Source organism: Mastomys coucha, unplaced genomic scaffold (genome assembly GCF_008632895.1).
Source record: "Mastomys coucha isolate ucsf_1 unplaced genomic scaffold, UCSF_Mcou_1 pScaffold21, whole genome shotgun sequence".
In the NCBI taxonomy this organism is placed as follows: domain Eukaryota; kingdom Metazoa; phylum Chordata; class Mammalia; order Rodentia; family Muridae; genus Mastomys; species Mastomys coucha.
Window position 1 is genome coordinate 141011003 of NW_022196904.1, and position 14127 is coordinate 141025129.

Below are 14127 nucleotides of genomic sequence, written 5' to 3' on the forward strand. Positions count from 1 at the left end.
CACACACACACACACACACACACGCGCGCGCGCCATAGCAAGTGTGTACATGCGCATACACATACTATTAAAAAGAAAAACAAAGGGCTGGAGAGATGGTTAAGAGCACTGTCTGCTCTTCCAGAGATCTTGAGTTCAATCCCCAGCAATCACATAGTAACTCATAACCATCTATAATGGGATCTGATGCCCTCTTCTAGCATGCAGGTGTACATGCAAATAGAACACTCATATATAAAATAATCTCAAAAAAAATTTAAAAAAAAACCTTAAAATTCTGTTCCTTGGTGGTATACACTTGTAATCCTAACACTAGGAATACAGAGACAGGAGAACTTTAAGTCCAAAGCTAACCTGAGCTACATATCAAAAGCCTATCTCAAAAACACAAGAGCTAGGGGATATTGCTCAGTAGTGAGAACTTGCCTTCCTGGTGTGCTGGGGGGTGGGGGGGTGGGGGTATCAGCTTCTCCAACAGACTATACATATTTTCAATAGCTAGGCATGGCTAGTGGCCCCATTCAGGAGATTCACATGAGAAACATATCACTCAAGTGTCAATGGAAACATCCCAGCTGAGCAGACACCAGGGACCACCCACCACACCAACATCCCACAACTGCCACACACTCACAAATGATGCGAGCAGAGGCCTCTGGCTCTTTGCCAGCCTTCTTGGCAATCCTTTTGCTTGATCTGCGACTGGAATTTTCTTGTCCGGCCACCAAACAATACTTTGTGGCTAGTGGCACTTGGGAATCCTGGGAAATCAGGCTTCGCCGCAATGACCGAATATTCCCAAGAGGGCTCTTGGCTGTGGTGGGCAAGATGTTATTCGGCAGGATAGGAGAAAGCACCCGCTCTTGCCGTGGAGAGTCCTGCAGGCCCCGGGAGACCCGAGCAATCTTGAGCTTGGAAACAGAACGTCCTTCCCCAACCCCTCCGTTCTCGGGGCTCTGAGGTGTAGCCTTGAGGGAGTTCACTGTGACAGAGTCCAGCCTCCCAGCCTCTGATTTCTTGGGCGTTAGTTCCTCCTCTGACGTCAGGGTGCCTTGGGAAACTGAAGATGTGGCTGGAGCCGGGACTGAAGATGGAGGAAGGCTACCTTTGAGCTTAAGGAATTGTAGTTCTGCACTCAGTCGTTCACTGATGCTTACCTCCACCACAGCTTTCTTGATCAGTACTGTAGGAGACCCAGCAGTGGGAGAGGAAGAAGCTGATGCCACAGACACTGATGCTGTTGCTGCTGTTGCTGATGTTGTTGTTGTTGCTGCTGCTGCTGCTGCTGCTGCTGCGGCAGCAGCGGCGGCGGCAGTGGCCCGGGTTATCCGCTGCAACACAGGGGAACCATTCTCCTTTTCCTCAATAACAGTGACTGGTTTGCTGCGGAGGTGCCGGGTGCCTACCTGACTGCTCCGAGACTTTCTGCGGGATAACCTGTTAGGGAAACAGAACAGAGGCTGAGACAACCCAAAGGAAGGGGCTCCCTAAAATAATATTAGAGTACATCAGTCTCCTTAGTAGCCTCCAACTTCAACAAAGTACGAGCAAAAGGTCTAGAGGCAAAACCTTGAAGCTCCAGAGCAGACTACCGCTTCTAGCCACGAGGCCCCAGTTATCCCTCTCTGAGCCTCAGTCTCCCCAACTATACGTGAACAGTTGAGAGTTCAGTGGACTCTGCAAGTGACAATGAGTTCCTTTACCCAGAGAACTTCTGGGAAGATTACATTCACACCAGCTTCTTGACTGCTGTTACACTGTGCTAAGCACTTTCTGCAAACTTCGCCCGTGCTCTATCTGCAGGCCTGAGAGCCTGGCCCTGGGAGGTAGCCACCATTTACTCAGCTTTGAAAGATGAGAAAAACAGAGATGAGATTTCACTCCAAGGACACACAGCTGTTGAGCCACCTGAGGCTGACGTCTGTACCAGGGCTCCTGACTAGAATCAGTGCCTCGGTCACCACCATTCCTACGGGACTCTTAACAAACCCAATTAACAGAGGGAGGAACCAGCAACCTGGGCCACAACTCTGGTGCCTCTTCCCTCCTCCAAACCCCAAACTCCCTGCCTCCACCCTCACCACCAACGCACAGACATCCACACCAGTGCTCTGAACTACCCAGTTCACTTTACCCATGGCATCTCAACTGTCCCGGTCAGCACTGGCCACCACTCACTACCACCTTCCAGCTGCTGCTCCTATCAGCACATTCAGGAGCAAACTCTCCCAGAGGGTACCGAGTCTCCAGACACCCTGCAGTGGCAGCGCAGCCTCCCAAGCCTTTCCTACCTTCTCCTCACGGGATCTCTGTTTTCATCCTGAATGTTAGACACCCGCCTCTTCTTCCGACGGTTTTTCTGAGAAGGAGTTTTGGGCATCAGCTCTGGTTCATTGTTGAATTCTCTGTTAAGTACAACAAGGGTGAACATGAGGCTTCCTGGGAACTTCTGGGCTGCCCTGCCCCTTCTCTCACCAGACTACATTCCACCCCATTGTCGGTAATGACAAGTCAAGCTAGAGAGACCATCACCAGGAAAGCTCTCCAAAGCTATGTGAAATCAGCACTGGACTCTCAGAGAATGTCCCCCTGAACTTAGAGCAGGGGAGTAAGTTCTAAGTCATCGCAGGCCATCCACTCAGAGACACAGCTTACCAGTGAGCCAGGAGCAGGGCTCAGCCTCCTCTTCCTCTGGCCGCTGAGGCACTGAGGAAGGAACCCTGACAGGCTATTTGTCTGAACTTCCGGAGGACACCCACCCCAGCTCCCTCACCACCACGGCCCCAGCATTCCCCTGCCTTTACCTGATAAACATGCGCTCAGCCTCCTCCTTAATCTCCTTGAGCCACATGAAGTCCTTATTGTCCACATTGTAGACAAAGTCCAGGAGTTTCTGGTCACATAGATCCAGAAGGTAAATGGGCCCTGGGGCTGTGGTCCCCATGGTGGCACTGTCTGGTGAAAGCAGAGACAAAAGGCATAAGGACTCAGGGCTAGGAACCAGGACCATCTCCAAGGTAAGTCTGCCAGATCCACAATCATACAGAATACCCTGTGCCTCAATCCATGCATCTCCTAGGACAGAGCCATCTGTCAATGTACAACTCCAAATGCCAACCCAATGTTTCATCTTCACAAAAAGAAATGATGTTACATTAATCCCAATCTCTTGACACCCCCTCAACCCAATACAAACACAGAGTATGACTGTCCTTACAGGCCTACCCTTCCTAACCAATTCTGACATACACTTTACAAATTGTCTTTCAAGGACTTAATATGACCGTGTACTACCTTCCTGGATCAAGGAGAAACACCATGCTGTCATCCTCTCTCTCTTTACCTAAGTACAGATTGGATTTTGGTGGTGGGTAGCCATACATTGGTCTACTATGGGTTCCCTATCTAGGTGTGTATTGCATCTCCCCAGGTAAAGCTTTGTCATACAACATATTCCCATACATATATATACACAAATAAACAAGTAAATAGACACTAGAACTGAGCATAGTTCATGCTATGATCCCAACATTTGAGAAATTCAGAAGGATCATTTCAAGGTCATGCTTAGCTACATAGCAAATTTAAGGCCAGCCTAGACTACATGAGATCCTGTCTTTAATTTGGGAGGGGGGAAACGTCAGTAGATTGAAATGTGCTATACATTCCATAGGAATAAGAAATGATGGGTCCAGAAACATGTTCTCCAATGAGACCCCCAAAACCTTCCCTAGAGCCAAAATGCCCTATGAAAGGATGAGGGAGAGGGAAGTGAGTGAGTGAGTATGCAATGTGCTGCTCTCAAGACCTGGCTAAAAATACCAGGCAAAAGACAGTGCAGTGCCAGTTTACCTACCGCCTTAAAAAGCTGGGAGCTGGGATATCTGCTTTATGACCTAGCTATGCAATCCCAACAAAGGTCCTACACTAAGTCGAAGTATTCTGGATACTGTCATAACAGGGCCCCCATAAGTAGTACCCCAAGTGGTAAACACATAAAAAAAACAAGAGTAAGTGACAGCTATGAGCAACAATATATCAGAGCGAATAGGGGAGAGGCAGAAAAATTAAAATAATAATAGTAATAATAATAATAAACCAGATCCCACCTTATATAGGGACAGTGAGCCCCCACCACGACTTATACTTTCAAAAGCAAGAAGCATGCACATACACTTCAGCCTCTCACCTACAAAGAAGGGCTAGATTACTGATCCTCTTGAACCTTAATGCCATCATATATTGTGGCCTCAAGGGTCTTCCTTGAAGTTCTTCAGCCTGATTTAAGAGGCACACTACCCCTCTGTCCTTCAAACAAGTTCTAGCCTCTGGGAACTCTGTCTCCTGCTTTGTACAGCTTCTTCACTTAGCTTTCAGATCCTTAAGGAGGATCAGACCTCCAAACCAAGCCAAGATCTCACACACATATTCCAGTTATGTGAACAGCAAATGATTGATTGTTTACATTTGCTTACTGCTGGCCTCTACCCACTAAACTGCTCTGAGGGTAAGCCTGTGCCTTGCTCATCAACAAAAGAGTCTGGCACTTTCAGAATGAATTCATCCATCCATCAGCTAATCCTAAAGGTTGCCTCACCATCACACACAGGGACATTCAGTGAGCAACTCACTAGGCACAGGTTAGAACAGGCCAATACACACCCTGATCTAACTGCCAAAGGCAGCACTAACTGGAGCAAAACCAAATGAATAGGAGGAGCACTGAGGCTTTAGGAAAAAGCTTTAACTGGGCAGCCGGCTAATCATGGGCATGGCCTTTCCACTGAGTCTCCCTATCCCCCTGCACCAGAATACAGCCCTGGCAAAGTACAAGACCTCATCAACTCAAGGCCAGCAAGACAAAAGTGTTCAAGGACTCCAAAGACTTGCAGAGGAGCTACAGAAAGTAGCAAGCGGGAAATTTTACAAAATGTTTGTTCAAGCTACAATCTGAGTAAGTGCTTCTTTTACCAAGTCCAAAACCACACTTCTTCCATGGGGAAATTTGTTTCCTGAAAAGTTAGAAGAGGTGACTCTGAAGAAAGGAGGGGTGTGACAATCAGACTCCTGAGTGGCTTCCCCTTCAGCCCATGAAATAACCAAATCCCACCATGGGAGAAGGAAGGTCAATTCCTCTTCACAAACACTTCTTCCGTGCCATTCATCAGATTAGCGCCGCAATTGCCATCTCCTTTGGGGGGTGCAGGAAATGAACTAAGCACCTCTCCCCACACGCCTCCAAGCAGGAAGATCGATCGCTAAGGCTGCTCTTGCATTCAGGGTCCCACTCCATGCCAAGAACCCTCTCACTTCCTTCTAGCCACACACTTCAAGATACCCATGCACATACAAGATACCCATGCACATACAAATCTAGCTCAAAGTCATCCAGGACATTGGAGGGCGGAGCCTAGATTTAAAATGCTTTTTAACCACTAGCCACAGGCCTCCAGGACAATAGCTACAAGCTCAGAAAGACAAAAATCCCAACGCTGGGCAGCAGGAAGCTGGATGGAGCTACGCCGCTGAATGACAAAGTAAGTAGCAGGGCCAGCCTCCGGATCTGGGACAGTTTTTAAATGCTGCTCAGCTGGTAAGAAGCTGAGCAACCGTTGCCATAAGGAGACTCAAGTTCGGGTCTACAGAGCAACCCAGGCTCTGCACAGGTGTTAGGCCCGGCGTGGGGGAGAGGACTGACCATTCTTGGATCCCAGGACTCAGGGATTCCCAGAACCATTGGAAGTGATCCCCACACCCATAGGCAACGAGGGACGAAGGTGACTCCCCTGGCCCACCCAGAAGAAGAAGCGGCCGGGACCAGTTGCGGAACACCGCCAACTGCGACGCCGGCCGCCCGCGCTCACTCACCGGACGGCGCCGCGTCTGCCCGGACCACTCCTCTTCCAGTCCGCGGCTTCCGTAGATAAAGCTTCCCGCCAAGCCGGACCCGCTGGACTCCCGGTACCGCGAGCTCGCCACAGGCGAGGACCAACCGGGCAGTGAGCGCGGGCGAATCTATAATTTTCAAAATTGTGGCTCAACCAATTCCCCTTAAGTTTGTCTGGGCGGTTACAAAACTCCAAACCAATCACGTAACAGGACTCACGAGTCCGCTTATCTGTTGGCTGTTAGTACTGTCAATCTGTGGGACTAGGAGGCGGGGAGAAGAACGTTGAAGCTTTTAACACGCCCCAACTTCCGGAAGCCGGGGCATTCTACGCGGTGAGGAAGTGGTTGCGCCGACTCGGAGAGAACGGAGCTCCGAATTACCAGTCCCAGCGTGCACTGCGAAGGCAGGCTTGGTGTGGGAGGGCACCTATTCATCTTCGAGCCTGGCGCTTTGTTGGTTTTTAAGTCCAGAGTGCTTCTACGTTCGGAATGGGAACTTTGCGACCTCTGCTACTTTTCAGTAGTAAAGAGAAACACATTGCAAATCTCACAGAGCCTTCCCTCAAAGAGCAGTAAGGCATATACTACAGAATGCGTCCTTAGAACTGCGATTGTCACCCGGAAGTGTTTGCTAAGTACCCTCCAGATAAGACGCCACGAACAACGGAGAATTTTTCTTGAGTTGAAGATATGTCACCACCACCTGTAAAATAAAACACTTCAGTCTCCAACATATTGACACCTCCACCTTCTTTACAGAATCATTCTCAGTAGCCAAGAGGTGGGAGAAACTATAAATGTCCCTGAACAGATGATGAAGGGTTTTTATTTATTTTTAAATCGTTTTTCCTTTTATTGAAAATAGATTTCTTTACTTACATAATATATCCTGATACAGCTTCCCCTCCCTCTACTCCCAGTTCCAACCTCCCCTTACATCTGGATCCACTCCCTTTCAAAACAGGCTAATAAAAAGGATAATAAGATATAAAATATAAGATAACGCAAAACCTATCATGTCTGAATTGGATAAAACAAAGAAAAGAGACCAAAAGAAGGCACAAGAATCAAACACCCACTTGTTCGAACACTCGGGAATTCCATAAAAACACTAGAAACCATAACATATATGCAAGAACCTGATGCAGACCTGTGCAAATTCTGTGCAAGCTGCCTCAGTCTCTGAGTTCATAAGAGCTTTGATCCTGTGTCCCTCATTCCCTCTGGCTCTCACTCTTTATGCCACCTCTTCAACGGGGTTTCCTGAACCGTGAGGGGAGAGACTTGATGGAGACAACCCAATTAGAACTGAGTATTCCAAGGTCTCTCACTCTGCATAATGCCTGGCTGTGCGTCTCTGTACTTGTTGCAGGAGGCAGCTTCTCTGATGATGGCTGAGCAAGGCACTGTTCTTGTGTAGCAAAACGTTATTAGGAGTCATTTTATTGCTATGTTCCTTTAGTAGAACAGTAGTATTTAGTTTAACTAGGTCCCTGAGCTATCTAGTCTCAGATTGTTGGTCTACCAAGCATGAGTCGATCTTGTGGAGTGAGCCTTAAATCAAATCAGATATTGGTTGGTTAGTGCCACAAGTTTGTACCACTAATTGCCCCAACATATCCTGCAGGCAGGACACCATTGTAGGGTTTTGTTAATCCCGCCAAAGGAGAGTAAAGACCATTACCCAAATTCTGTAGTTGAATTAAGTAAGCTTTATTCTCTGTCATACAGGACTCTCTCCCTAAAGCAGGGTTTGAAAGAACAGCATCAAATACAAGAGAAGGTGGGATTTATATAGCTCAATAACTGCAAGACTAGGGAGGTTTCAAGGGTTGGGGGATTTTCAGAGGATCTTATCATGGGGTAGAGGTCAGGGTATAGGGTATGGAACATATCAAATTCCAAAACATGAGTCAAGACATGGTCAAACCCAAATTTTACAGAAATCAGGAATGAACTTAATTTGGGGGCGGGGAGGGGGAGGCAATCTCGGACACAGTTTCTCTGTGTATCCCTGGCTGTCCTGGAACTTACTCTGTAGACCAGGCTGCCCTTGAACTCAGAGATCTTCCTGCCTTTGCCTCCCAAGTGCTGGGATTAAAGGCATTCAATACCAGTTAAGTAGCTTCTAATCTTAAAATGGAGTCAGACTCAGTTTATGGCTGGGTTTATGTCTCTTTTGGTTGCATACAGAGTCCCTTCCTGTACCAAAGATGCTAGAATACACTAGTGAAGGTTCTCTGCAGGCACCAGCTCATCTTCTTCATGTTCAGTGAGGTGTGTAGGTCTTATCATCAGCAATGGGGCCTTGCCATCGGTTAATGGAGAACAACGGCCTAAGTTGTTTGGGGGATTCCTGTGAGGTCCCTTTGGCCGACAACCCAATTAGATGTAACCCAATTCCAGTACTGGAAGCTTCACCTTTGAGTTTATACCCAAAAGTGGTATGGCTGTATCCTGAGGTTGATGGACTCCATTCTTTCTAAGGAACCACCACACTGATTTCTGCTGTGGCTGTACATGTTTGCACTCCCACCAGCAGTGAATGAGTGTTCCCCTTACTCCACACCCTAGCCAGCATGAGCTGTCTGTCACTTGTTTTATTTATCTTAGCCATTCTGACAGATATAATATAGGATCTCAACATAGCTTTGATTTGCATTTCCCTGACAGCTAAGGATATTGAACAATTCTTTATGTGTTTCTCGTTCATTTGAGTTTCCTATTTTGAGGATTCTGGTTATTCCTTTTCTTCATACCTAATGTTTTTACTTCTTTATATATTTTGGATATTAGCCCTCTATCAGATGTATACTGAATAAAAATCTGTTCCCATTTTGTAGGCTCCACATTATCTGAATGACAATATCCTTTACCATATGAAGGTATCTCAGTTTCATGAAGTCTCATTTATTAATTGTTGATCTTAATGCCTGCACTGTCAGTGTTCAGTTCAGAAGGTCTTTTCGTGTGCCCATGAGTTCAAGGCTATTCTCCACTTTATCTGGTTTTATTTTTTTAAGATTTATTTATTCTATTTATATGAATGCATCGTAGCTGTCTTTAGACACACCAGAAGAGGATATCAGATCCCATTATAGGTGGTTGTGAGCCACCATGTGGTCGCTGGGAATAGAACTGAGACCCTCTGGAAGGGCAATCGGTGCTCTTAACCACTGAGCCATCTCTCCAGCCCTTTATTTGGTTTTATGTTGAAGCCTTTGATTCATCTGGACTTGAGTTTTATGTAAGTTGATAATTATGGATCTATTTAGATTCTTCTACATGCAGCTATCCAGTTTGGTGAGCACCATTTGTTGAAGATGATGTCTTTTTTTCCAGTATTTCTGGCTTCTTTATCAAAAATCAGATGTCCATAGGTGCATAGACTTATGTCTCGGTCTTCAGTTTGATTCCATTGATCAACATGTTTATTTTTGTGCCAGTACCATGCTTTTTTCTTACTATACTTCAGTTGTACAACTTGAAATCAGGGATGATAATGCCTCTAGCAGTTCTTTTATTATTCAGGATTGTTTTATCTTCTCTGAACTTTTGTGTAATTTCATATGAAACTGAAAACTGTCCTTTCACAATCTGTGAAGAATTGTATTGAAATTTTTCTGGGAATAGCATTGAATCTGTACATTGCTTTTGGTAGAGTGGCTATTGTTACTATATTTGTCCTACAGAACCATGAGCATATTTTCATCTTCTGAGATCTTCAATTTCCCGGCAAGAATTTTTTTTAAAGACTTATTTTATTTATTTTATGGGTATGAGTATACTGTAGCTGTACAGATGGCTGTGAGCTATCATGTGTGTGGCTGCTGGGAATTGAACTCAGGACCTCTGCTGGCGGCCCGCTCACTCCAGCGTAATTCACTGTAGCTGTCTTCAGACGCACCAGAAGAGGGTGTCAGATCTCATTACAGGTGGTTGTGAGCTACCATGTGGTTGCTGGGATCCGAACTCAGGACCTTCAGAAGAGCAATCAGTGCTCTTACCCGCTGAGTCATCTAGCCAGCCGTCTCCAAGACTTTTATCATTAAGAGGTGTTGGAATTTTGTCAAAGGTCTTTTCTGTATCTAATGAGAGAATCATGTGCTTTTTGTCTTTCAGTTTGTTTATATAGTGGTTTATATCTTTCTTTCTTTCTCTCCTTCTTTCTTTCTTTTTCCAGACAGAGTTTCTCTGTGTAGCCCTGGCTGTCCTGGAACTCACTCTGTAGACCAGACTGGTCTCCAACTCAACTGCCTGTCTCTGCCTCCTAAGTGCTGGGACTAAAGGTGTGCACCACCACTGCCTGGCTATGTTTTTCAATTTATATATGTTGAACCATCCCTGCATCTCTGGAATGAAGCCTACTTGGTCATGGTGGATGATTTTTTCATGTATTCTTGGATTCAGTTTGCAAGTATAAGGAAAATGGTCTGTAATTCTCTTTCTTTGTTGGTTCTTTATGTGGTTTGAGTACCAGGATAACTGTGGCCTCATAAAACAATTTTGGCAGTGTTCCTTCTGTTTCTGTTTTTGTGGAATAATTTGAAAAATGTTGGCATTAATTCTTTAAAAGTGTAGCAGATGCCAGGCAGTGGTGGCGCATGGCTTTAATTCCAGCACTTGGGAGGCAGAGACAGGTGGATTTCTGAGTTCGAGGCCAGCCTGGTCTACAGAGTGAGTTCCAGGACAGCCAAGATCACACAGAGAAACCCTGTCTCAAAAAACAAAAACAAAAACAAAAACAAAAACAAAAAAGTGTGATAGAATTCTGGTCTTGGGCATTTTTGGTTTTGATTTTGTCTTGTGTGTGTTTGTTTTTTATTTGGGGGATTTGTTTGTTTTGTTTTGTTCTTTGTTTTTATTTTTGGTTGTTTTTGTGAGGAGATGAGAGACTTTTAATTACTGCCTCTCTTTCTGTGGGGTTAAGGTCTGTTTAAATTGCTTATCTAGTCCTGATTTTACTTTGGTAAGTAAGTGGTACATACTGAAAAAATTATCCATTTCCTTGAGTTTTTCAATTTGGTGGTGCACAGTTTTTAAAGTATATCCTTATAATCCTTTGGGTTTTTTCAGTGTCTGTTGTTACATTCCCTTTTCATTTCTGATTTTATTAATTAGATATTCTCCCTCTGCCTTTTAGTTAATTAGGATAAGGCTTTGCCAGTGTTACTGGTTTTCTTACAACTCCCTGTTTCATTGATTCTTTGTATTGTTTTGTTTGTTTCTATTTTATTGATTTCAGCCCTGAGTTTGATTATTTCCTGCTGCCTACTCCTTTGAGGCATCATTTCTTGTTTTTGTTCTAGAGCTTTCAGGTGTGCTGTTAAGTTACTAATATGAGACCTTTAGTTTTGTTGTTGTTGTTTTTTTTGTTCTTTAATGTAGGCCCTTATACTGTGAACCTGACTCTTAAGATAGCCTTGGTTTAAAGTCTGTCTTGTCAGATATTAAAATTACTACCCCAGCTTGCTTCTTAGATTCATTTGCTTGGAATATCTTTTTTTTATCCTTTTACCCTGAAGTGACACTGTCCTTGAAGTTAATGTGTATTTCTTGGATGCAGCAAAAGGATGAACCCTGGTTTTGCACCCATTCTATTAGTCTGAGTATTTGGGGGGCAGAGCAGATAGAGACCATTGATATTGAGAGATAGCAATAAGCAGTGTTGGTTGATTTCTGTTATTTTGTTGTGTGTGGGAGTGTTTTCCTCTTGATTTGCTTGTGTGGGATTATTTATTCTTTGTGGGTTTGTTTTTTTTTTTTGGATGTGGTTACCACTGTAGGTTGGAGTTTTCCTTCTAGTGCCTCCTGTAGGGATGGATTTGTAGATAGATACTGTTTCAGTTTGGTTTTCTCATGGAATATCTTATTTCCTCCATCTATTGTGATTGGTTGGTACATCACTGTGGGCTGGCATCTGTGGTCTCTTAGAGTCTGCAGCACAAGTCTGCCTTACATAGTCTTTTTTTCCCTTGCAGCTGTTAATACTCTCTCTTTGCTCTGTACATCTAATGTTTTAATTATTGTGTGCTGAGAGGACTCTCTTTTCTGGTCTGGTCTATTTGGCATTGTGCATGCTTCTTGTACTTTGATAGACATCTCCTTCTTTACATTAGGGGACATTTCTTCTATAATTTTGTTGAAAATACTTTCTGTGCCTTTGTCTTAGTCAGTGTTTTGGTGCTGTGAAGAAATACCATGACCACAGCTATTCTTAGAAAGGAAAGCATTTAATTGGGGCTGGCTTACAGTTTCAGAGGTTTAATCTATTGTCATCATTGTAGAGAGCATGGCAACATCCAGGCAGAAATGATGCTGGAGAAGTACATCCAGATCTGCAGGGAGCAGGGCTCTTTGAGCTTCAGGTATATCTCTATGCTCTCTCTAGACCCCTTCCTAATGGCTCCAGTTTCTCCATCCTCCTGGCTTATCTCAATCTCCCTCTCTCCTTTTCTCCTCTCCCTGGCAGGCAGATGTCCAGGAGACTATTCTTCCTTCTGCCCAGCCATTGGGTGATCAGCATTTATTGACAAGACAGAAAATAAATGATAAGAATTGTTTACACAAATTTGGGACAGGAGATTCTTGCCAGACAAGCATTACAATGCTGAGTCTGGATTGAAACAAGATGTGAGCTGCAGAGAAATCAGCATTTGAATAACACAAGGATTAACTTTACAAAGCAGATTGGTGTACACACCTGTCATGCCTAAGAGGCATTCAAATCTATGAGCCTTTTTGGTTTGGTTTTGTTTTGTCTTGTTTTGTTTTTTTCTGATTTTTTTCAAGACAGGGTTCTCTGGGCAGCCCTGGCTATCCTGGGAACTCTGTAGACTAGACTTAGAGACATCTAGGCTCAAACTTAAGAGACATCTGTCTGCCTCTGCCTCCCAAGTGCTGGGACTTTTTGTTTGTTTGTTTGTTTGTTTAGCATTTTCTTTGATTGAGGTTCCATTTCTCGCATCCTATCTTCAGTGCCTGAGAATCTCTCTTCTACCTCTTGTGTTCTGATGGTGAGGCTTGCCTCTGAGGGTCCTGTTTGAGTGCCTACATTTTTCATTTCCAGATTTCCCTCAGTTTGGGTTTTCTTTATTTTCTTTATTCTATTTTCACTCCTGGGTCTTAAGCTGCTTTATTCATTTTCTTTCACCATTTGTGTCTTCATAGATTTCTTTAAAGGATATTTCATTTTCTTGATCATATTCATAAAGGCTATTTTAATGTCTTATGCTTCAGGTGTTTTGCAATACTCAGGGCTGTTGTGGTAGGGTTGCTTGGCTCTAGTGGAGACATGTTGTCCGGGCTGGGCTGGGTTGTGTTTTATGCTGGGGTCTCAGTATCTGGGTTTGGGAAGATTGTAACACTAGGTGCTGATATCTGGGCTTGTCTTTGTTGAGTGAGCGTTTTGTTCCTTGATTTCTGTTGACCAACCTGGTTCTTATGAGAATGTGGTGGTTGTGTGTTGCCTGGTAGGCAAATTCCTCTGAGATCCTGATAGATGTGATCACTTGGAAATCTCAGGTAAAATGTGTTTCTAGGTATTGAGAGCTAACATTTAGGAATGGGCTGGGGGAAGGGAGCTACAGGAGACACAGGAGAGAGGAAAGCAGGGTGTTCCACCGGGATCTGCTTAGTTCCTTGGGAATTGGGGAAGAGAGCGAGGAAACCCACTGCAGAGCTAGAGAAGAGGCTGGGAAGGGTGGGGGAAGGGTGGGGGAAGGGTGGGGGAAGGGTGGGGGAAGGGTGGGGGAAGGGTGAAGATCTTCAGTTACCCAACCCGCTTCCCTGGCTAGAGTAAGCTTTTTATTTTTATTTATTTATTTGAAGAGTCTCTATATCCTAGGCTGCTCTGGAACTAGACGTCTTCATGTTGCAGCATTCGGGGCTCTGAGATGAAATGTGTCCAAACCCACAACCAACAAATAAGTTTTAAATTGTAGTTTGTAATGGGGCAGTATGAAACTTTTAGAAAATGAAATTCTATCACTCTACGACACTGACAAACCTTGATGACATTTTGCTAATATAACTAAGTCAAGAACAGACAAATATCTCTAGTATTCTTATGTAAGGTCTCGAAAGTAGCTTATTTAAAAAGTAGACCAATGATTCTGTCCAGGCCTCAGGCTCTGTTTTTTTTGTTGTATCCTTACAGCAGGTCGTATTCATTTTTGACTCAGAATAAATTCTCACTTACTCATTTTCATTCTCCCTCCCCCCCCCTCTCTCTCTCTC

General features: G+C 44.5%; 1 protein-coding gene across 3 annotated transcripts in view; it reads right to left on the bottom strand.

Moving 5' to 3' along the window:
- Incenp (inner centromere protein) overlaps positions 1-6071 on the bottom strand; it is a 30258-nt gene extending 24187 nt beyond the window's left edge. Inside the window, exons 1-4 of one of the 3 annotated variants that reach the window (XM_031389639.1) lie at positions 5869-6071; positions 2805-2955; positions 2292-2405; positions 635-1437 (exon numbers count right to left, since the gene is read on the bottom strand). In XM_031389639.1, the coding sequence (XP_031245499.1) occupies positions 635-1437; positions 2292-2405; positions 2805-2944 (1057 nt within the window). In that variant the 5' untranslated portion in view covers positions 2945-2955; positions 5869-6071. Of the gene's footprint in view, positions 1-634; positions 1438-2291; positions 2406-2804; positions 2956-5868 lie in introns of those variants that run through there. The other 2 variants (XM_031389641.1, XM_031389640.1) reach the window with 2 other exon arrangements.
- Positions 6072-14127: the final 8056 nt, after the last annotated feature.